At 36.7% G+C, this 23,583-nt stretch overlaps 1 protein-coding gene across 2 annotated transcripts in view; it reads left to right on the top strand.

Moving 5' to 3' along the window:
* The first annotated feature begins 2,744 nt into the window (after positions 1-2,744).
* The window catches only part of ppp3ca (protein phosphatase 3, catalytic subunit, alpha isozyme), a 49,648-nt gene continuing 28,809 nt past the window's right edge, over positions 2,745-23,583 (top strand). Inside the window, exons 1-2 of one of the 2 annotated variants that reach the window (XM_046868665.1) lie at positions 2,745-3,065; positions 18,446-18,646. In XM_046868665.1, coding sequence (XP_046724621.1) covers positions 3,017-3,065; positions 18,446-18,646 — 250 coding nt within the window. In that variant the 5' untranslated portion in view covers positions 2,745-3,016. The remainder of the gene's footprint in view (positions 3,066-18,445; positions 18,647-23,583) is intronic. The other variant, XM_046868664.1, reaches the window with a different exon arrangement.

Raw genomic sequence — 23,583 nt, 5'->3', positions numbered from 1 at the left:
CATAAATTCTTCTCAGAGTTCAAGTGGCAGATGTATTTTAACATCCAATGTTTAGAAAAGTCTGGGTTAGTCAGGTCTTTGTGGTAAAATTGGGGCAAAGAATCAATTATTTTAGAAGAACAACAAGCAGAAGAGACTTGCTTGGGCCAAAAAACATCTGAATTTGTTAGATGTACCGAGGGTGAACACACGCATCCTGAATGTATGGCTTCCACTGTGATGCATGGAGGAGGAGGTGTGATGGTGTGGGGTATCATTTACTCAAACTTGAGGGCACACTTAACCAGCAAAGCATTTTGCAGTGACATGACATCCCAACTGGTTTGCACTTAGTGGGACCATAATTTGTTTTCCAACAGAACAATGACCACAAACACCGCTCTAGGTTATTCAAGAGAGCTATTTGTTCAAGAAGAAGAGGAAAGATGCATCAGATGACCTGGCCTCCACAGTCACCTAATCCAGTTAAGATAGTTTGAGATGAGTTGGACTGGAGAGTGAAGAAAAAGCAGCCAACAAGTACTTATCACCTCTGGGAACTCCTCTAGATTGTGGGAAAACCTTTTGAGTTGACTACCTCATAATGTAGACTGAGAGAATGGCAAAGTGTGTGTAAAGCTGTCATTAAAGCAAAAGGTACTTTGAATAATTAAAAAAATTAAATAGATTGAATATATTCTGGGTTATTTCTGGATCATTTAATAAGTTTATGTTGACTACACAAGTCCAAGTTTTCCATATCTGTTGTAATTTCAGTGTCTTCAGTATTAATGTACAATGTGGAAAATAATATAAAATAAAGCAAAACATTTAATGAGAGAGAGAGAGAGAGAGAGAGAGAGAGAGAGAGAGAGAGAGAGAGAAGGGATGTGCTATTATTATGGAATATTCAGCTGGATGACTGTTTAACTGATTAATAGTTATTGGGAGACCTCTTGTGGCAAAACTAGGTATTGCAAATAGCACAGACAAAAATACAGGTAATTCTTGCAAGAAAAAAGTCTAACATTTTGTAGCCTAAAAAGTAACCAATGTCATTAAAGTAACTAAATACTTAAGTCGTTCTTTTTGTTAAATCCAAAAAATACACATATGAATCACAGCAGATCTGTTACAAATAATCCATGGTGAGTAAAATACAGATTGGACATTTAGATAGAAAATACACTGTTTTTCCAGAAGCTGTCCCTCAGTTCCTCTTTTGGTGTTGATGGTGGAGAGTGCTGGCTTATATGTTCAATCAGGTAAGTATATTATAAATCTAAAGGCTATAGATTTACACCATTTTTTATCAAAGCTTTTAGCTTACCATCCTTTAATTTGTCACCCATCTGTAAATGACAGATCAAAATAAGGCTCATATTATAAAATCTAAGTCATATAAAATGCTATTTATTTGATCATGATTTGTGAGTGGGTTCGCACAAAATCTGAAACATGCCATTATCGTCATTATAGTCATGATGATGCTGATGATGATGATGATGCTGCTGCTGCTGCTGCTGCTGATGATGCTGATGATGCTGATGATGATGATGCTGCTGCTGCTGCTGATGATGATGATAAAGAATAATAATAATAATTAAACATGGGACATAAGGAGAGCATGAGAAACTCAGGTCCCATGAACCGTTTCCAGTGTGTCCAATAAAACTATTATTCATAATAATACATTGACGTTATTGTTGATGGTTTGCACTGTAGAGGTCATACTTAAAAATAATGATTAATAATAATAATAATAATAATAATAATAATAATAATAATAATAAATAAATAAATAAATAAATAAATAAATCACTGAACATCAAGGATCATTGAAGGATTTGTAAAGGTTTCACAGATGTGGTACACATTTAAAACCACACCAGAGCATTACACAAGCTGATTTTGGACAAAACTATTCTCCAGTTCTTTAGATAGTTACTGGTTCTACTTGGAATTGGCCCAGTGCAGGTATTATGTTTTTTGGATTTTTATACTGTGGCTGACTGTGTGAAGGCAGCAACGATGCTTAGAAGAAGCCGCCACTGGAGACTTTTCAAAGCAAAAGCCCCTTATTAACGCAAATATCAGCATAATAATAATAATACCAATGATAGAAATAATAATAATAATAATAATAATAATAATAATATTAATAATAATAATAATAATATTAATAATAATAGGACTGGCAAAAGAGCATTCCATGCATTAGACAAATAAACTACAAGAAACTGCATGTTTTACTTGCTCTGATCCTGTTTCTATTTTTCTTTTTGGGATAAAAAGGTGGAGTGGTGCGCACAAGGTTACATAAAATGTGTTATTTTTCCTATCATTATTGCAGGTTTGGTTAAATATGCTCAATGAGCTTTGATTGACAGCTGCCAATTAACAATTAGGAACAGTAAAACAAAGAATTATAAATCTGGTGCTTCAAATCTTTCCTGGATCTTTTATTATTATTATTATTATTATTATTATTATTATTATTATTATTATTATTAATAGAAAATGAACAGGTTGGTAGAGGGATGCTGAAGACTCTTTGCTCCAAGTGGATATTGATTAGCAAACATGGCGTGTCGTGTTCTCGGGAAACCCCTCTTCATATCCACCTGATGGCAGCATCAGGCAGCCCCTTCAAATGTGTGCGTGGGAGTTCCCCTCGCCCCTCTCCATGGCTCATGGCTCTCCCGAATCCTTTCTCTCTCTCTCTCTCTCTCTCTCTCTCTCTCTCTCTCTCTCGCCCCCTCCCCATCCGCTCCCTCCATCCTCCCCCACATCACGGCAGCAGCAGCAGCAGCATCTTCAGCCTCAGCAGCATCAGCATCCACCCATTTCTACTCTTTGGCTGGACAGTGGCGTAATTCTGTCCAGCGGCGTTGCTGAGAGCCGGACCGAGTGTCCAAGGTGATGCCACTGCAGCACCCGCATCTCGCCACCGCGCCATCACACCGAGCCTAAGCCGCTTCCTCTGCGAGGAGGGACAATACACCGTTCGCCCGGGAGACATCAGCCGCACAGGAAGATGTCCAACGTCGACATGGTCCTCAACGCCACCGATCGGGTAGTGAAATGTAAGTGTCGTTTCAGCGCTCGCGCGTTTAAAAATCCGACGGATGCCTAAATGCGCAAGAAACGGGGGATGTGGTGTGGGGGGGTTTGTGGTGGATGAGAAACTGGGGTAGTCGGATCGGATCGGATTGGCCGCGCCATACGCTCGCTTGGATGATGCATATGTCTGATAATGGCATTTTCTCTGATCGGCTTATGTTCATGCGCGACGAAAGGGAGTCTGATTATTATTAGTGGGTGGGCGGATTCAAGATGCATGATGTGTCTAATCTAATTCGCTGCAGAGTAAGCGTGAGGAGCAAAGGATGGATGCATAGATGGATGGATGGATGGATGGATGGATGAGGCAGGCACTTTCTGTGGAGGCGGTGATGCAGCAAGATTGCGTTTGGCACGCTGGTAGAGGGCGCATGCTGGCTCCACTCATACGCACACACACACACACACACACACACACACACACACCTTCGGGTACACGGAAATAAGGAGTATCTAATGTCTTTCCACTGGTACCACTGTTAGAGTGATGTGTTAGATAATGGTCCATATTTTTTAAAACGACAGCGATAGGAGGGGGGATTACAGTTTGAGGGTCACGTGATCCCCAGAAAAAAGATGCCTTCATATAGAAATAATAGCTTTTGCATCCTGGATACATAATGCTATCATAATTGATATTTCCTTGGGTTTATATGGTGTATTTATGAATGCTCTGTGTGTCAGGATAATGGTCTGTAATGTATATATGTATACAATAGACTACTAGACTAGAGTGACTGTATACTGATATGTAAGCCTTGCTGTTTCTGCCACGTTTTGTCCATGAGGATTTAAGTGTTTCGGAGTGTGTGTTTACATACACTGTGTGTACATGCTAATAACATTAACCTGATGGTTTAAAATATAGTGGCTTATTCGTTTGTTTTCTTCTCGGAATGACAAGACAAAGGAGAACAATGTTCCTGTGGCATTTAAGATCATGGCACATTTGAGCTCATGGCACATTTGCCAATACTGGGTGGGTTGGATGAGATTCATCTGTTAATAGTTATATGCGCCAAATATTCCTAGGCTAATTGAGCACTGCACTGTCAAAAATAAATTGGCGATGAGCTGCAGAAGGACCTTTAGTAGGTTTCAAGTATGCAGGTATCCACCAACTCATCTATGTCCTGACAGTAATACTGTCATATTCATATTTTGCTTTAGGATTAAGACATGATCATGATGATCGAAAGGTCTCTTAGCAAGCCTGTCTTCTGATTGGGTCACATGAGCTCTGACTTTGCTTTAGCATAGCCTGCTTATTGTACTGTACCTGCATTTGTTCCTTGTTAATGGATTTGATGAATCACATATACTGTATTATTGAAAATAGGTTTCATGTTATCATTTTTTTGGTTTCCATGCCTGTATGCATTTCATGCAGTACTGTTACTGTTGTTTCAACCCTCTTGAAAATAAACATGTCTCTAAAACCTCTACGATGAAAAAACTTCATGCCACCAGTTTGAAGCCGAGGGTGCACGTTCATGTACTATTAAGAGTAAAAATCTATATTTCTGTTTCACTCTTATGGGTTTTGAGAGTGTAGAGAAAGGAAACCTTAGGAAATCCATTTAGGAAGCCAACGTAACCTTAATAAGCCTTATTTGTACAGATACAGTCACTAACAGTAGTGAGTCATGGTGGCCTGCACCCACACACAGACCTTAGGATATTCACTCAGCTTAGCTTAAGAGAACGTCCAAACAGTCACTGTGACAGGCCACTCACCGTTTCCTCCCCACATGCCCTACAGCTGGATTGGTGGAAGATCAGCCTCACCGATAGACTGAGCTTGTCCCAACACACTCCTGAACTCACCCCGACACCACACAGCTCCATGATGCTTTGTGTGTTATTGATTTTGGCATAGACAATTGTTTCACCCTCAGTCAATAGGACAAATAAAAAGACAAATTAAAAATAAGACAAATTAAAAGTATTGTCTATATCACAAAAGCAAAAGGCAGCAAACATCTGAAAGATTTTGCACTACTGCATAAGGTACAATTAATATAATCTTAAACAAAAGCTTTATGTCCTTTATGTCTGGCTTCGATTTGTGCAGTCAAACACTATTTATTAGCTTTTATATTACCACTCTCCTGTGCATTGTTTTCTGGACCACAGGATGCATTAATAATATGTAGAGCTTTTCATAAATACATGCATGAGATACTGCAAGTTTATAATTTGTAGATCTTTCTTGAATATTAATACCCCAGTGGCTTATATGACCAGGCATAACATTTTGACAGTACTGTATAACATTATGACCAGTGAAGTGAATAATATTTTTTCATCATGGCACATGTTAGTTGTTGGGATATATTAGGAAGCAAGTGAACATTTTGTTCTCAAAGTTTATGTGTTAGAAGCAGGAAAAATGGGCAAGCGTAAGGATGTGAGCAAGTTTTACAATGATAGCTAGACAACTGGGTCATCTCCAAAACTGCAGCTCTTATGGGGTGTTCCTGGTCTCCAGTGGCCACTATCTATCAAAAGTGGCCCAAGGAAGGTGAACAGTGGTGAACCAACGACAGGGTCGTTGGCAGCCAAGGCATATTGATGCACATGGGGAGCGAAGGCTAGCCAGTGTGGCCGATCCATCAGACAATATACTGTAGCTTAAATGGATGAAGGACCAACACAATATTAGTCAGGTGGTCATATTCAATCAAATTTTGATTTGATAATATGTTGATTTGATAATATGGCATAATTTTATGCCTGATTGGTGGCCATAAAGTTATGCCTGGTTATATATATATTTAAAAGCTTGTTTTAATAAAAGTTTAATCATTTTATTTTTTATATATGTAAGAAAGTAGAGAGTTCCTTGCATATTACTCTCAGAGATATTACCTCCAACTATCCAAAAGTATATGTGGTAGGGAGTCTGATAAATTCATTGGTGATTGGTTGGCCCTAAGTGAATATGTGTGTAAATGTAATGGTGTCTAATACTTTCCCAGGGTATAGCCCTGCTCATTTAACATGAAGTAGTTCCTGATGGTAAATGAATTAATATTTATAGGGTTACATATATCACTCACTTTGCTTTATTCTCCAGCTTGAACTTGCTTTGAGTTCAGAACATAATGTAATGTCTTCACATTCAGGTGGACATTCAGTTCCTGTAAAGGCAGGAAAGCTGTGTCATAGGTGACAGTAATATTATTTCACACTGGCACCTGGTTTCATTTAGGTCAGCAACTGGCTTTGTTCGTTCAGCCTAAGTAATAAATGGCCTAGTCTGGTGACAGGGTTTTAGTGTTCTGTAGATGCCATTTAGCCACATATTGGGGTCCCAAAGGAATGTTTCTGAGCAGCCTACTTTACAGAGTTTGATTCTAGGGCATTAACTGCGTTAGTGCTGACAGGACCTGGGTGAATATTAGGGTTATTCTCAGGACAGATGTAAAAGAAAATTCCCTGGAAAGCCCAATATGTTTTCAGATAATCTATGCAGATTTTACTGACTTAAATTTAACTTCAAGTTTTTTCCTAGTCAAGATTATTTAAAACCAAGTAGCATCCAAACAATAATACATTTTCATTCTTGTAAACTAACAACTCAATCAGTTTGTGTGACTGATAGAAATAGTAAAATCAGCGTTATGATATCATAACACATAGTCTCAACATACAACATCCACAAGAAAAGGGCAATATATAATCACATATAACTTCCTTCAAGAAAATTGTCCTATGGAGAAAGCTACAGGAGGTCTTTTTCTTGTGATTAGTCGTAATCATTAGTTCAGAGCGTGCTTTGTTCGCAAACAACATTCCGAAAACTACTTGCTTCAAGGCTGAGCAAAATGATCTCGTCCATCTGTCTTTTATGACTGTATAATATCTAAATGTACGTGTTTTGCCTAATCAAATGTTGGAGATTCAATGGAACTGAATGGCTATATTCACACAGTACTCGCTCTAATGGCCTATCTAATGTGCTAGGCTCTGACAAACCACCTATTATACAGTGAGCTGCCTGTGTGTAAAACACGCTATGAGTAATCTGATACTAAATTAGCTGCACACAATAGCCATGTAGCAGAACAGAGACATGTCCACGTGTTCAGGACCGGCTTCCAGCAGGCACCACAGAGGTGAATGGGTGAAGAGGTGAATGGGAAGGTGTAATAGCCGTCTGGGAGGCTGAGAGGGGCGAGTGGGGAGCTGGGGTGATCTGCATGCAGGATATACGCTCGCTGGCTTTATTTAGCTGTGCGGGTGAATTATTTAAGCATTGATTCACAGCAGTGTTTTACTGCACACTGCTCTCTTACGTAATGAAACTTCCCCAAGATCTATGAGATGCATTGGGAGAAAGTCAGAGAGAAACGGAACATAAATGCTGTATGGTAAGAGGCAAGGATCAAATGGGGGAGAGACAGATATGAGAACTGAGCATTTTGAATATGTAAGTGTAAGGCATAAAAATAATAATGTGGCTACAGTGAAAAAAGAAAAGACAAGGCACATGGCATCAAAAAAGTGTTTAGAATAACTAACAGAGGTTAATCTTGAAGCTTAAGCTCTCATGGAGCAAATCTTCATCCCCATCCTTTTCAGCACCAGCCCTTCAGATCCCCTGCCATCTTCTCAGCTCTTTGGCCTCCAGCATATTGCCTTTTCATGCATGGACTGTGCTTAGTTGAACTATAAGACAACACATATGCCACATATATATATATATATATATATTTCTATCGTCATCCCCCATGGCTCTGCCCTCCCAGCACAATGCTCCACTCCCACACCTTACAAATCATTAGCAATCTTCCATTAAAATGGTTAAAAACATTTAACAAAAATGATCTAAAAATTGTTTGAATTCAAGTATTTTAACATATACAATATTTTAAGCTTCAGCAGGGCATTCCCTGTTTGTTTCGATAAAATGTTTCAAATATCGTATTTTTTCAAAAAATCTATGTTTTTATTTATTGTATTATTTAATACAATTGTATTAGATAATAAAATTTTCCTTGGAGAAAAACTGTACCTTGGAGAAAAAATGTTTACATTAATGCAAATGTTATTATATATTTTTATAGTTTTACAAATACACATTTCAGCATTATCACTAATCTGTGTTCAATTTCCTTGATAGCCAATCTAGTGGACTCATGATATCATTTTTTATATCACAATCGCAATATTGCAATATTGATCACAATAATCACAACATGACATTTTCCAGTCAGAAGCAGTAGCAAATTGAGCTCAGTTTGTGTTCTCTGTATGGAAAATAGCCTCATGAGAAAATGGCCTGACTGGTTCAGGTAGGCTACAGTAACTCAAATAATAAATCTTTACTGCCGTGTTTTGCTGAAAATCCTCTCAGAATTCTCAAGGAGGATGAACTGAAACTGTAGAAGACTAAATCAGCTCTTCACAGCCAGGGGCAGACATTAGCATGTCCCTGAAACTGGGAATATTGAGGAAAAGGCCCACAAGGATAACAAAAGGATAACTAAATGATTGAGCAGGTGTACATGTGTTCCTAATAAAGCCGCCAGTGAGAGTATAAATAACAATAAAGCTTGTATTTTAATTTATCTCTTTAAGGAAACACTTCACAAAAATATTTTGGTACAAACAATACCATATCCATTCCATTAATAGTTCTAATAGCTTCCAAGATCACCGGTTATCTATTACAAGGTGTAATATTGTGTTTGAGGTGTGAGGTGTCTGCTTCATTAAAGACTATTTAGGAAACTACAAATAATTAACTGTTTTTCCAAAAAAAAAATTGGGCTAAACTATAAATTAAGCATCAGTTTCTTCAACTGTTTTCTAAACATGATTTAAAAAAAAAAATCTTTAATTTCATTTTTGCTATCTCTGATACTTACCTCTGTTCTGCTTCTTCATTTTTTCCTGGTTTTATTTCTTTGTTTCTGTAATGACCTCTTGATAGGTTGGTACCATATGTGTATTCATTAAAAACACACACACAAGTAACAGATATGCTAATCAGATAGGGCCTTTTTAGGGCTCTTGCTTAGATTTTTGCTTAGAGTTTTTAAAACAGCTCCTACATTTTCATATTTGACAAGTCTTTGGAGTTACATGATTAACTGAAGGAAGGTGAAAGAAGGAACTGGGCTACATTTACATACTGGGGCTTACAAATTAGTAAAATATTGTGTTTCGTGTGAGTAATCGGCATCCCATCTATTAAAAAACTGTGAATCAGAAACATTTTAAGAAGAGAGTGCAGAGTCAAAATAACCATGAATAAAGATTAGCATTGCTAGTTAATGCTGAATGGAAATATTCGTTTTTTACTGACACATAAAGCTTTGTTTGGTCTAATGCTTGCTTTTTTTGGTTCACTTTCCTCTCAGATCAAGCCATATTTGTCAGAGCAGACACTTCAAATGAGCCTGGTGGATTTTGGCTCCCAGAAGTGTTGCGGTGTATCTTATTTTTACCTGATGCAATCACACAGCAGCAGAAATGAGCTGCACTAGCCAGAGCTAAGGTTTTCTCTTAAGTCCAGCTGTAGAGGATCAGTCAGTGTAGACCTACAGTTGATCCAGCCACAGCTAATGTGTTAGACAGTGAGGAGGTGGTTATGCAACCTGGTTTGCTCAGTTATTTATAATTTCCTATCAATGTGTCTACTTTTCTCTGTTCACAGAGCTTTATCTGCCACCCAGATGCAGCATTTAGTTTAGATAGTTTAACGTATGGAAAACCTAAATTATGTCTGATTAGGAGAGGTGTGTTGAGTTCAGGGAGACTATAGACCTGCCTGTTTTTCTCCATGACAGTTTTGTCCAACATGTACAAAAACTGGGTGATGAAATGTCCTACCACTGACATAGTTTGGCACAGAATACAGCTAGTTACTGTAACTATCTTAGGTGATACTCCTGCACTGATTCAGAGTGAAGATGATTCTTATTCGGTGTCACACTGCATGCATTTAAAGCATCAGAAAGGGTTAGGGCTGTAAAAATATGCACAAAAGTGTTTATTTATTGGTCATTCCCTTCGTAGTTGCACCGAGTCAGTTTAGCAATCACTACAGTTTGCTTGGAAGCTGCCCAGGACAACAAATAAATGGGACCAAAATGTACTGGCACACAGACTGGATTCTAATTGCCTAAACACTGCATGCTGTTCTGCTGTATAGATATTAATTCTGCAACTATGCTATGATGCAAGAGTAGTGTCTGGTGTAGTGCTGGGATACTGTGATATTCAATTGAAAGGTAATAGCATAGTCTTTTCATAGGCAAAAAACTATTGTGTAGACAAGAATACATTTACTAAAAGAAAACAAGACATCAATTGTGATGCTGTGTGTGTGTGTGTGTGTGTGTGTGTGTGTGTGTGTGTGTGTGTGTGTGTATTGTGTGCATAATTGGTAAACAAAAGGGTTATGCTGGGCATCAGCAATTTCTGTCATTTCTGTAACTTGTACTTTCGCAGTCAGTTTCACAAAAAAAAAAAATCTATATAATTTCATATGTTTTTGATAAATAATATAACATGGAAAGCAAAACTGAGTAGTTTTCTTTCAGTTTATATGTTAAACTCAAAGTTTAACATATATATTTTTATAGAGAGGGAAGACCTCCTTGCCCATTAAAACCAATTGGCTCTGTCTTTATTGTTTTCTCTGACCTTACATTATATAATTTCGAAGTTAACTGAGATTAATGAGGTAATCTCCCAAATGACTGAACCCTCATCTGGCAGTGATGCTGTTTGCACTGTGTGCAACACTAAAATCTTAAGATCAGGTTCTCTTTGTGTCTCATTATAGAAATACTGTGGGTTTTAGACCCATTTGGCCAGGTTTTAATAGTTTTTCCGGCATTTCGTTTTAGAGCTAATGTGTACTATTGAGTAAGTGATTTCTCTAAAATATGACATTTAGCATCCATTATATTCTATATAAAGCATGCAGCTTAAGTGTATTTAATTGTCCACTGGGAAAACAATCACACATTTGTGACATCAATAGACCCATGAGGGTACTAACATGTCAACGAAGAGACATGACAGATGTGGAAAAACATAGCATATGCAAGTTGCCTGATGTTCATGGTGGTTGTTTAATTTAAAATAGGCCTGCCTTTAATCCTCAGCTTGGGCAACTTGTGTCAAAAGATAAAAAAATACAAATATTACTTCTGTTTTACTTCCACATGTTGATAAGTGCTTAACACAGATACAAGACTGTAGCACCTGCTTGTTAGCATTTAGCGTACTGCCAAGCATCTAACCAGCCAGCAAAAATATATGTTTTGATAAGTCATAAGTGTGTAATGGCATGAAGAATCATGTTCACAACTCAAGGTCTCACCTTTTGCTGGTTTAATCTTGCCTCCAAAGCATGCATGCAACTGGATTGGCTACGCTAAATTGGTTGTAGGTATGAACTTTTGTGTTCATGGTGCCCCAGAAATGGTCTGTTCTCTAATGCTAGGTATCCTGAGTATATTTGCTTTATAGGTCAATTGTTCCAGACAAAGATAAAGAGCTTACTGAGAATTAATGAATGTAAAATTGAGGACCCCCAGCTATACATTAACAAATCTTGAAATGATAGGGTTAAATAAGTGTACATAGAACAGATGAAATAGAAGCAGATCCAGATAACCAGATTAGCATTTAATAAACCAAAAATGAAGTTAAACCAAAATATGAGATGAATAAAAATAAATATTATGTTTTACTTAAAGACAAATGTAATGTGTGTTCTGAATGCTGAATGATTCGAAGTTGCATTGATGTTGCTGAAGAGGAAAGATACATAACTTTGTACACTGTTTTTTACTTAGTACACATATAGAAGCACATTTTGGGCTCGGAAACAGATCACACTTTAGGCTGCCTTGTCTAATTAGTGTTTGTTTGTTTGTTTGTTTGTTTTGTTTGTTTGAGTGAATGATGGTTGTTTTTTTTCTGTCTGTCAGATGATGTGTGTGTTGGAGTGTTTGTGGGCTGCATTCATGTATTATTGCGAGCAGACCTGCATGGTCGAGATTTACTCCCCAATCACAATGTCTAGTGTGTCAGTGCTGGCCGCCCTCCAGTAGCCGGTGGCTGTTGCTCAGCAACACACACCGCAGTTTCAACAGCTCGGCTTTGGGTGTAAGTAAGGAACAAAGCTGCTGTCGACCACCTCAGTCTGCTTGAGCGCTCTCAAGCATGACCAGTTTCTTCAGTGCAACCTGCTTGTTCCCTTTCTTCAACATTTCTGTTCCTAGTTTGGATAATTGGCATGACTGCTTATCTTTACAGTACTCCAAAAGCAATTAACATTAATTAGAGTAGTAACAACAAAGCTGTATAATAGTTATAATATAATCTGTATTTTCTTCATGTCTTTATTAGTTCAATATTGGTGAATCAAATATATAAATTATATATATATATATATATATATATATATATATATATATATATATATATATATATATATATATATATATATATAGTGTTTAAATATAAATACTAGAAATGGTCTCAACCAGGAAATAGACAGACAGACAGACAGACAGACAGACAGACAGACAGACAGACAGACAGACAGACAGACAGACAGACAGATAGATAGATAGATAGATAGATAGATAGATAGATAGATAGATAGATAGATAGATAGATAGATAGATAGATATGGATTGGTCCATTGGTTTATGGATTGCCACTAAGGATTGCCACATATTTTATGTAATCATAGTGACATAATTTTCATCATATGTTCATCATATGTAGTTCATTGGTTGCATATACAGTTGGTCAGATTTCAAGTTTGTGACTGTATGACAGTTTGTCACATATTTATACACAACCTGTCCATTACTAAAAAACAGATCCTCCGGTCTTAGCATTAAGAACCATATATTTCTTGGGGTGCAGAACTATTCTCAGTACAGCACTGACACTGACATGGAAGTGTGTATGGCACTGGCTTGACTATTTTACGTGGAGACGTGTTACATTGTCACTGCTGGGATGGGGAGCAGTCCATCAGCCGAAATAAAATAAATAAATAAATAAATAAATACTCAGCCGGCAGCAGTGTTACAATCAGAACACATCACTGACAAAGGGTTGAAAAAGGAAATGAGATGTATCTGCATGATGTTCATGCAGTGCTTCCACATGATATTTAGATAGTTTAATGTAATGTATAAATTGGTCAGCTGCAGTAGGAATAATAATATTGCTTAGATGTACTGTATGTAATATGTAATTCTGTATCTAGCATATTAGGTCAAACACTAAGGCTAAGGCTAATGTGCATTTGTCTGTGTGCCTGCTTGTGTGTGTGTGTTGGCCTGTAGGACTTGGAGGGCTGGAAAAGACAGAGACAGATAGGCACATATAGCACCTTTGGAGCTGAAGGAGACAGTGCGCTAAACTGCTGCTTCTTCCCAGATCTCTCCTTTAATCTCTCTCTATTTCTTTCTCTCTCCCTGCTCTCCTCTCTCCCTCTCTCTCTCTCTCTCTCTCTCTCTCTCTCTCTTTCTCTTTCTCTCTCACTCTGTGCCTGCAGTATCAAGTCAGTTGGCACAAAACGCTCAATAGGTGTCACTGGTTCTTCATCTTGCCGATTTTCTTAAAATCCCCCTCTTTTATTCCTTTACCCCATTTTCCTCATTACCTTATATATCACCGCTATAACATGAGAACCGCGTAGTATGAATGCTAGCAGATGATTCTATTCACTGCATTACAGAATAACCCACTCAGATGAAAGTGCCATCTACATACCTGATTGCATGATTGGTTTGTTGAGTCCTGATTGACAAGGAAAGACACAATTTTTTGGTACTCAGATGATTCCATTATTTTTGTGTGTGTGTGTGTGTGTGTGTGTGTCTGATGATGCATGCAATCACATCTTTCATTTCTTCTACCACGGAATAGATTTGTTAAGTCTTTTGCATTTAAATTATTTTCTAGCTATTAAGGTATTTCAGAGTTTGACATTCCGATTGGTTCTAGATTATCAAACAATGGTCAAAATGTTATCAAAATGTTATCAATTATTTTATAAGAGCTGCTCTTTTGACCAATCACTTGCTGCTACATTGAGGCTATTTTCTGCTGTGTAAATTGCCAGGCTAACAGTAGCATACTATGTACAACTTTCCTGTGCCACATATACACTGCTGTGTATTTCTATTAAAACATTATCAATTAATACTTCAACAGAGACATGCATATGTAAAAAATAGATGCAAGACTCAACTGTAAAATATTTATATTTATATATCATACACCACTGCTCTGTACAGATGCACACATACATACATACACAAACAGATTGCAAATCCCACACTAGTTCTAAGCCAGTAATGTCACCCCTAGTTGCTTGATATTTTTTTCCTGCTTAAGTCAAAACATAAAATATTTAAATCTGTGTTAATCATGTAGAGCCTTAAAGTCCCTCCTGTCAACTTACTGTGCATCTCATGTTTGTGTCACACTTACATTATTGCAGTATATATGTCTTATCTAGGATGTGTGGGCTGTATTACCATAAAAATTTGGTTTTAGCTGAAGATGCAGTGCAGATGCAGCAAAAGTGTTTCCCACCTTGAACTTTTATTGAGAGTTCCAATAGAAAAAAAAAATCTCATAATACTGAAAAGAAGTGGGGCTTGAAATTTGCAATAGGATCTTATAGATGCTTGAGCAGTTTCTCTAGAAGAAAGGGCAGAAATTTCAGGATCCAGATGTGCAAAGCTATTCAAGACATATGCCAGCGGTAATTGCAGTCAAAGGTGGGTCTACCCAATATTGACCCAGGGGATAAGAAACGTTGCAAGCAACAAATATCTCTTTTTTTGTTTAGTTGTTTATTTAAACCTTGTATCACAATGAAAATGTTACACCTTCAAATCAAATGACAATTAAGATTATTTGAAATCCTGAATGTAAAAAAAAATAAAACTGTTTAGAGGGTAATGTACTGTATATTGACCAACAGTGTTTATCTTGTTGTGTTTAAGATTTGGGCATGTAAAAATGCTTTCACCAGAATGCAATGGAATAAATTAAGACTGATAAATCAATGACCAGAATGTCCTTATTTATTTTGGATGGTAGAAATGGTAAATGTATCACATCTGGAAATATTTCATCTTATTTTGTTAAATAAACTGGATTAGTTTGATAAGGTTTGGTCTCCCCTTCTCTATTATCTTGATAGTGTAATTTGGTTGTGTTTAAATTATTATCCCTTTACTAGTGTGAAAGGTTTTAAGTCGCTGGAGGGGAAGGTGGGATGGGAATCTGTAGTTTTTTTCTGGTATTTTGTACGTTCTGTTTTGTTTAAAATTAATTTTTTTTTATTTAATTTTTTTTTTTTGTGTTGTGTGTCCTTGTATATAACAAAGAGTTATGATCTTATAAAAATATTTAAAATACAAAATGTAATTTTTTTATATATAGGTTTTATAATATATATAAAACCTTTAATAAAAAAAATTAAAGATATGTTCATGGAAGGAGTCTCCAGTGTAAATGCTTCGTAACAGATTTTGACTGCATGGGAGACTTATTTCCTTCTTCTGAGGTCATAGGTTTAAACGTGCTATAAATTAATTGCCAATGGGAGCCTGCTAATGTTCCAAAACATTAAATGCTTCAACATGGTTGAAAGTGTGTTTGGTTATAGTGAAGAATCCATCCATGTTAAAAATGATTATTGTTGGAAGTGGTGTGTTATTGGAGTAATTAAATACTTCCAGGGGTGTGGAAATCATAATCACTTTCGGTGGGTATGGTAAATCCAGGTCATTACCTGCATCACTCTATTTCATCACTCATTATTTTCCTATAACTCCATGCCCGTCATAGTTTATAACTTACATTATAGGCTGTTTAAAAAGTGGTAGTGGGTTAAATTTGGCATGAAGTGATATATCCGAGATACCAGTAATAACCATCTTTGGTTTGGATATTTATTTTATTGAAATGTTGTCTTCTTTTTACTCTCTATGGCAGCTCGAGAAAACTACATACTTCCTCTCACAGATACAAATACCACCGTCATATGACCGTGTCATGCGTTTCGACAATGCTTTGTCTCTTGTTCATCGATCCTGTAACCACACACTGTAATTACAGTGCAGCTCATCTCACCAGCACCACAAGCGTAAATAATTCACCATTCCGAAGCTTTGTTCGAGCTCCATCATCACTGCACACATTTCATAATGACTCACTCTTTTGCACCGTGTTCGACGTTGTGCTCTTTGTCTGATCAGGAGCTCTGAAAATGTTACTCTGTTGCAGATCAGCCTACAGTTTCACTACCACTTTATCAATAATTCATGCAGTGGCAGTGTAAGCGATTGTTGTGGAGTGTCATTCACTCGCTGAAGCACTCCTATTGTTTAAATGTGAAAAGTCTATTTAACCTTGTTAATTTATTGTCAGGGAACGACTGATAGTACTAATGAAGCATGCATAATTAAAGTAGTCTAGGTTTGTAAGGATTTATTTTCGGCAATGAGCTGTTCATCACAGAGCGCCCTTTTGATCATGAGTATATTAAAAAAATGGTCCGCTTTAGCTCTGTACTGTATCATTATGTTGTGAAGGATGCTTGAATATATTAGGTTTTATTTGGCATTGATAGATGATGTGTTAGTTATAAAGCACGCTTCCGGCAAACTTTTGCTGTTTCTATCATCTTTTGTTTCAGCCCTGCCTGTAATTGCACTTTTTATTTCCCAGGGTTTATGTCGTGAAACTTCCAAAGATTTCCATCATCATTTTTAGACCATACATATCAATGAGTTTCTGGCATAGTGTACAATGTGTTGCATTCTTTTTCATGTTTAATCTAATAAGGATCACAATCTTATCCAGATTCCTCAGTCTGTAATAATTTGGACTCATCAGTGACTTTCCTGCCAGGTCCTTTCTCAGTCCCATAGCTTTTAATATGTAGATCTTTTACTTTTTTAGGAGAAAAATAAGTCTTCACCCTCTTCTAGAAAATTTTATTTCCTCTGGTCTTGGTTTTATCAAAATACCAAATGCCTTGAGAATGCAGGAGACCACAGGTGGAATATTAAAGCATTTGATGGATTGTATGAGTTTAATTCTTGTTCTTCAGGTCACATTGTCTCAGCAAGTTCCAACTGGTACTTGGTCTGACTGAGACCAAAAATAAATACCACCTGTTATATTTCTTTATAGGAAATTGAATTAGCTAGAATAACATGACTATCTTATATTTGTAGCACATTCTACTGAGAAATAACTGGCAGCACAGCACATTGTTTTAGTTATTTTTAGTCTAAAAACAAAATAAACTAAATTTGGATTATATGCCATGAATCTAATATTAAATTCAATTAATTATTATTGGTATAGCGCTTTTAAGAATAGACATTGTCCCAAAGCAGATTTACACAGATAAAGTGGTAATAAAAGAATTCATATGTTTGTTTCTTATAAATGTAAGTTTGTAATAATTGTAAGTTTGTCTCTAATAAGTGAGCCATTGGCGACTGTGGCAAGGAAAAAAACCCTACGATGGCATGAGGAAGAAACCTTGAGAGAAGCCAGATTCAAAAGGGAACCCATCCTCATCCTCCATTCATTACAGTTCCATCATTGTTACGGTGTGCAGTGATTCAATGCAACATGTGGTCCTGAGCCACTGTAGTAGACTGTTGATATTAATTACAGTCCAAATCTGTCCTTTAAGTTCTTGTGTTGCTCTGTAATTTCATGTATCATTAGGCTGTTGATGTGGAACCATCCCCAGCTGCACAGAGTGGTCTCCAATTAAAGAGAAAATAGATTGTACTATATTTAATTGTTAAAATCAATTTAGTTCATTTATTAGTTAGTTAATTAATTTACAAATAATTATTGTACAAATAACGTGATTGTATAAGTAATTACCCTCTCATTGGCCCTCTCAAACTGCTGAAATAGTTATATGGTATTCAGTTGCCTTCGAAAGGTAGTTGAATTGAGATTATCTGTGTGCAATTACACTGTCACATAATCTCTGGTTACAGATTTTTTTAGGTAAAGAGAAATTAATCTGGGCTTGGTTATAAAAAAATAAACCCCCAAATTATATATAAAAAAAATAGAAAGAATATTTGCACAACCATAACATGAAATGTCAGTAATTAGGTAAACATTTAAATTTGTAAGAGTGGTGTACATTCATGACATATAATATAAATTAAGTCTATTTAACATCTAGGTTGCAACACAATGTGGAAAAGGAGAGCAAAGACTTGTGCAAGCCACAGTATCGGCAATCACAGTTTGATCAGGTAGATAACCTCCTGTCTTTCTTTTCTTTTCCCAGCCGTGCCCTTCCCTCTGAGCCACCGCCTCACCATGAAAGAGGTGTTCGACTGTGAGGGCAAGCCTCGGGTGGACCTTCTCAAAGCCCACCTAACCAAAGAGGGCCGAGTTGAGGAAGCCGTGGCTTTGCGCATCATCAATGAGGGCGCTGCCATCCTACGCCAGGAGAAGACCATGCTGGACATTGAGGCACCTGTGACAGGTGAGACACTTTACATTGTGCTTCAACATCTACCACATTCACTTCATCTACAGTGTAAAGCGAAGCAATATTGAGAATTGGAACAATATTGTGTATGTGAGATCTGTTTAGTGATGCATATAATACATGGTTTTGTTTTGATAGTTCTGAATTTCTTCCATTTTAGTCTTTAATTCTGTTTTGTCTGGTGCAGAGTTGTGTTTGAAAGTTCCCTTTATTGCTTTTCGCCGGGTTTGTTGGTTTAATGGAAAATGAAGTTATCCTGATTGCTTTTTACTCGGTCGAAAAAGGGGTGAAAGTGAGCTGGCTATCACTCCCATGCTTCAAGCGCCTGCAGTAGCAAGCTGTACTGAGAAAATTAGCACTTAATTGCAAGGGAGCTGCTACATTTTTTGGTGTTTTTGTGTTTGACTCACCAGCAGAAGCATTGAAACATGGAAATAAGTGCCCAAAAACAAAAAAGTGTTATAAGCATATCAACAGAGAACTACTCGATTAAAACAAAAAAACAGGTGTACCATTATATTATTTTTAAAAATCACATCTTTTGCAACAACCATCTTTACCACAAAGAGCTAGCGAGTTAGACACAGTTAGCGAGTCTGAGTCCCAAACATGACAAGAGCAGGGAAGAGATGTACAAACTGAGACCTAAAGCACAACAATAAAGTACAGCTTTCACAAAGCCTTTACTTACCTGCAAGTGAAACTAAAGATGAAAACAAAAGCATAAGTTTCAAGTCCCTGCTAGATTAATGCTGATATGTTTAGCACATTCAAAAATGGTGCTATGCTGCCATGAATGCAAGGTGAAACAAACGGTGTCTGAGCAGGTTTAATAAGGTCTGAAGCACAGTAGACGGGTGTAGTAGAAAATACTCAATGAATCACAATAACAGTGAGGGGCTACTTGCAGTAAACCAACTAGCAAACAGTTTTAATACCACCTATTAGACTAAGCTAAATTATAAAAATTATCTTAGCAAGTAAAAAGAAACAATATGGACAAAAGTATCGGGACACCTGATTTTTCCAGCCATATGTGTTTCTTTCCCAAACTGTTATCCCAATTTTGGAGGTGCACAATTGTATAGATGTCTTTGATACAGTAAAATTTAATTTTCCCTTCGCTTCACTTGTAGCTAAATGCACACAAATCTCCACAACCACACCCCAAAATCTTCCCAGAAGAGTGCATGTTTTTTATTATAAAAACAAATGAGAAATAAGTGTGGAATTGGATGTTCAAAAAGGACATAAGAATCTTATGGTCAGGTGTCCACAAACTTTTGTCCATGTAGTGTATTTTGATGAGTCATATTGATGTCTAGTATGTCTTATTATGATATTATAACTAAATAAAAACAATTAAACTATTTCTGGGCATTCTTACTATTTCCAGCTTGTAGTTTTCTTATTCTATTGGCAGAACATTTAGCTTTTGTCTACAAAATAAATGCTTTCTAAATGAGTCAAATTATCTTCAGTTAAAGCTTGAAATTGGTAGAAATTATTTGAAGATTCCTACATTTGGTTTATTGTAATCTCATAAAAGGAAATATTAGTTGAATTTAAGTATATAAAAATATCCACTTGCAGGGTGTATTTTTTAGTGCAACAAATAGATCAAGGGGTTAATAAACTGGATAGGTATAGCATAGAAAGAATATAACACTGTTGGACTTAGACACTCACACTGCTTATCAGTGCAAATAATGGCAAAAAATAATCTTTTCTTATTTCTCCTAAATGCACTTTCAGGTTTGACAGGATGTCATTCTTGTTTGAAGCATCTTATCTATATAACTATATTATATAAAGAGGTTGCAGCTTTTTGTCTATATATCAGTATATAAATTCAACATCACTTCAGTAGTTCCTTTTGTTTATCCAAAGTGCACTCTTAATAGGGTTAGGGCTAGGGTTAGGGTTAGGGTTAGACTTTCATAATACTTCAAAATATTTACGATGCCACTGCATATTTCGTTTTTTTGACATCTGGTATCCCCAGCTAAGAAAGCATCATTTTGCATTGTATTGAATCTGGGATACCACCTGGATACAATCTTGTGATGAGACCTTCCAACAATGAAGTATTTGCAGTACATGACTACTGTCTGTAACCACCTTTTCTTTTTTACTTTTTGTCTTGTTCATATCAATGACCATGCACAGCATATGGAGCTATCAACATGAGACCTATCCACTTACCTCCCTTAGGGATAGCTTATAGAACTAAGTAGCCTCATATTAGCATTGCTACCCTTATTATTCATCATTACCATGCTGTTTGCTAGTTATCCCAACAAACTTGTTCGGTGCTGTTGCTCAGTAACTCCATTCTCATAATGCCCATCAGGGTTGAGTATTCCCTCTGTACCATCTCCTTCGAGTAAACTGCTTACCTAGAGACAAACTTGACCCCATAGTCTAAACATCTTGCTAGTTGCAAACACCTATGTTTGGTAACAACTGAACAAAAAGGAGGCCAGAATGTAATTTAAGTTCCTTTTCAGTGAATTAATGACCTGGTGGCAGACATGGCTCAGCTGATTTAGAAGATGGTGTCATGCAACTTGGAAGCTCAAATCATTAAACAGAAACCTAATCTTATTGGAAATATTCCACTTTTCACATTAGAGGAGTATGAGTTTGCAATGTTTATATTAGTAATGGGTTGTTCATGAACGATTCTTAGCCGTTCTTTTTTTTATCATGTGACTCCCATAAACACTATGCAGTGCATTACACAGAAAACAGAGTTGTGTAGTTCATCTCATTAGTCCTCTGGTCTGAGACGTTTGTTCTTTTGTAATGTGTCTCCCATATATTCTTTGCAGTTATAAATAACTGTATAAATGATTGCACATAAATTATTACAGCAGTGTTTGGTTTAAAAAAAAAAATCCTGAAACCTATATGTTTTCCCACATATGGAACACTATAGAGGTCAAAGATATGCATTTGCTAGAAAGAGTGGGCCATTTAGCTTTAATCATATCAGTGACCTTTCAAGTCCCAAAGGCACTTGTACACAAACATTCTAGGAGGATTATAACAATAAGACACTCAGAACAATTTTTCTGCTCATTAAAGTAAATGTATGAGCAGCTAATACAAAAATAATCTATATGTGTATATATTAAGGTGAGACCCCCTAAAGGCTGCTTGCAGCAGTAGGGCAGTGCTTTAGCCAGCTTGCATGAATCCACTAAGACTGACAGTATAGCAGTCCATGTCCAACATCAACCACCATAGTAGGAGGACCAAAGGCTGTTCTCCAACGTTTCTAGCATAGCATCACCTGGAAAAAATAGATGAGTAGGCTTTTCTGTAGGAGAGGGAGAGAAATTGAGACATTACTATGAACACTATTACATTTTTCAATCAAAGATTGTGTGTAATTGTTGTCAATCACATCTAGATCTTATGTTAAGGGTTACCTTTAGCATGGAGTAGGAAATGGCCTGCCCATCAAAGTCTTAAAAGGAGGCATCTGTGTTTTTGGTTTGGGTGTCATACAAATATTACAAAGGTCAGTGACTACAAACTCCGCACAATTTTTACCTGTTTTCAACCTAGCTTTAGTTATTATATCGTTAATATTACTTTATTTAAAAAAAATATATATAAAATAAGTTATTAGTTACCTTTGGGACTATATTTATTTTTGACTGGCCCCTTCTACTCATTTGTACACAAAGCAACACAATGAACAAATACAACAAAAGCTTTAGGAAAATTGCAACACAGCGAGAGTTTTTTAATTCATAAAATATTGATTATGCGTTTGGTCAACAAAATAGCCAAACGAATCTCTCAATTTTTGTCTCTCCACAGAAGTAAGGATAACTCAGCAGTTACTTTAAAATGCATTCATAGAAACATTATGAATTAGATACATAATGCGTGTGGTATAATCAGACATAAATTCTAATTACCATTATAGAAACACCATAAGGCTTGTTATGCTTTCATGTGACACAATTGGATAAATAGAATTTCAACACAGAGGCAGGTAGAACAAATAAAGTAGGAATTCTTACCTCGTATGTAAAGCCCACTTCTGACACTATTAATCTGTTAGATTTCTTTCTCTGATTGGTTTTGTATTTTATACGATATTGTAGAGGCACAATCACTTTGTCACACACATCCTGCCCCATGCATTAGGGAAGGTTTGTGAAGTGACTCACAAAGGCAAGAGTCAGATAGTAAACTTTTCACAGCAAAGTTTCTCTCTATATATTTCATTTAGAGAACAAAGAATATACACACCAACAAAAACACATATACAAAATTATTGGCTCAGACAGCAGTGTTTGCTTTGAAACAACAAATCCTGAATCATTTTGCCACATTTGGAATGCTAGAAGGGTCAGAGACAGTCTGACAATCTGGACAGAAAAGAAAACAAGATAAGAAAGGAATGTAAACAGTGGACACAAAGAGTGGGCCATTAAGGTTTATGCATATTAGTTAGCTGATAGTCACCTTACTCCTAATTGTAGGAGAACAAAGTTAGGGTGTTGGTCAAGTCTCTGCCGACCTGTTTTATGAATCTGTCATTAGCATATAGCAATCTGGCAGAGATGTACAAAAGATGACCTGGAGAGGAGAACACAGGTTTCATAGTCATGGCTAAACAGACCACCCAAGGGGTTGTGGGAGCTTTTAAAAACAGAGAACCTCATGGAGAGGTACTTACTGAAGACATTTCTAACAAGTGTGTTGGGGAGCAATGCCCCATCTGAGAGAGAGCCACATCATGTACATTTCCTTTATGTGCATTAACAATAATATATGAATGTTTAACCAGCGGGAAACCTGCTGCTGTAGGTTTTTTAAAGCAGAATCAGTCTGAGTCACTCATATTGAGTGCAGTAGCACAGTTTGACCATCCCTTTAGATTTCTCTGCCTTTTTTTCTGGCACAGC

Source organism: Silurus meridionalis, chromosome 15 (assembly GCF_014805685.1).
Source record: "Silurus meridionalis isolate SWU-2019-XX chromosome 15, ASM1480568v1, whole genome shotgun sequence".
NCBI lineage: Eukaryota > Metazoa > Chordata > Actinopteri > Siluriformes > Siluridae > Silurus > Silurus meridionalis.
Note: the sequence above shows the minus strand (reverse complement) of the source record. Positions and strands in the feature narration are given on the sequence as shown.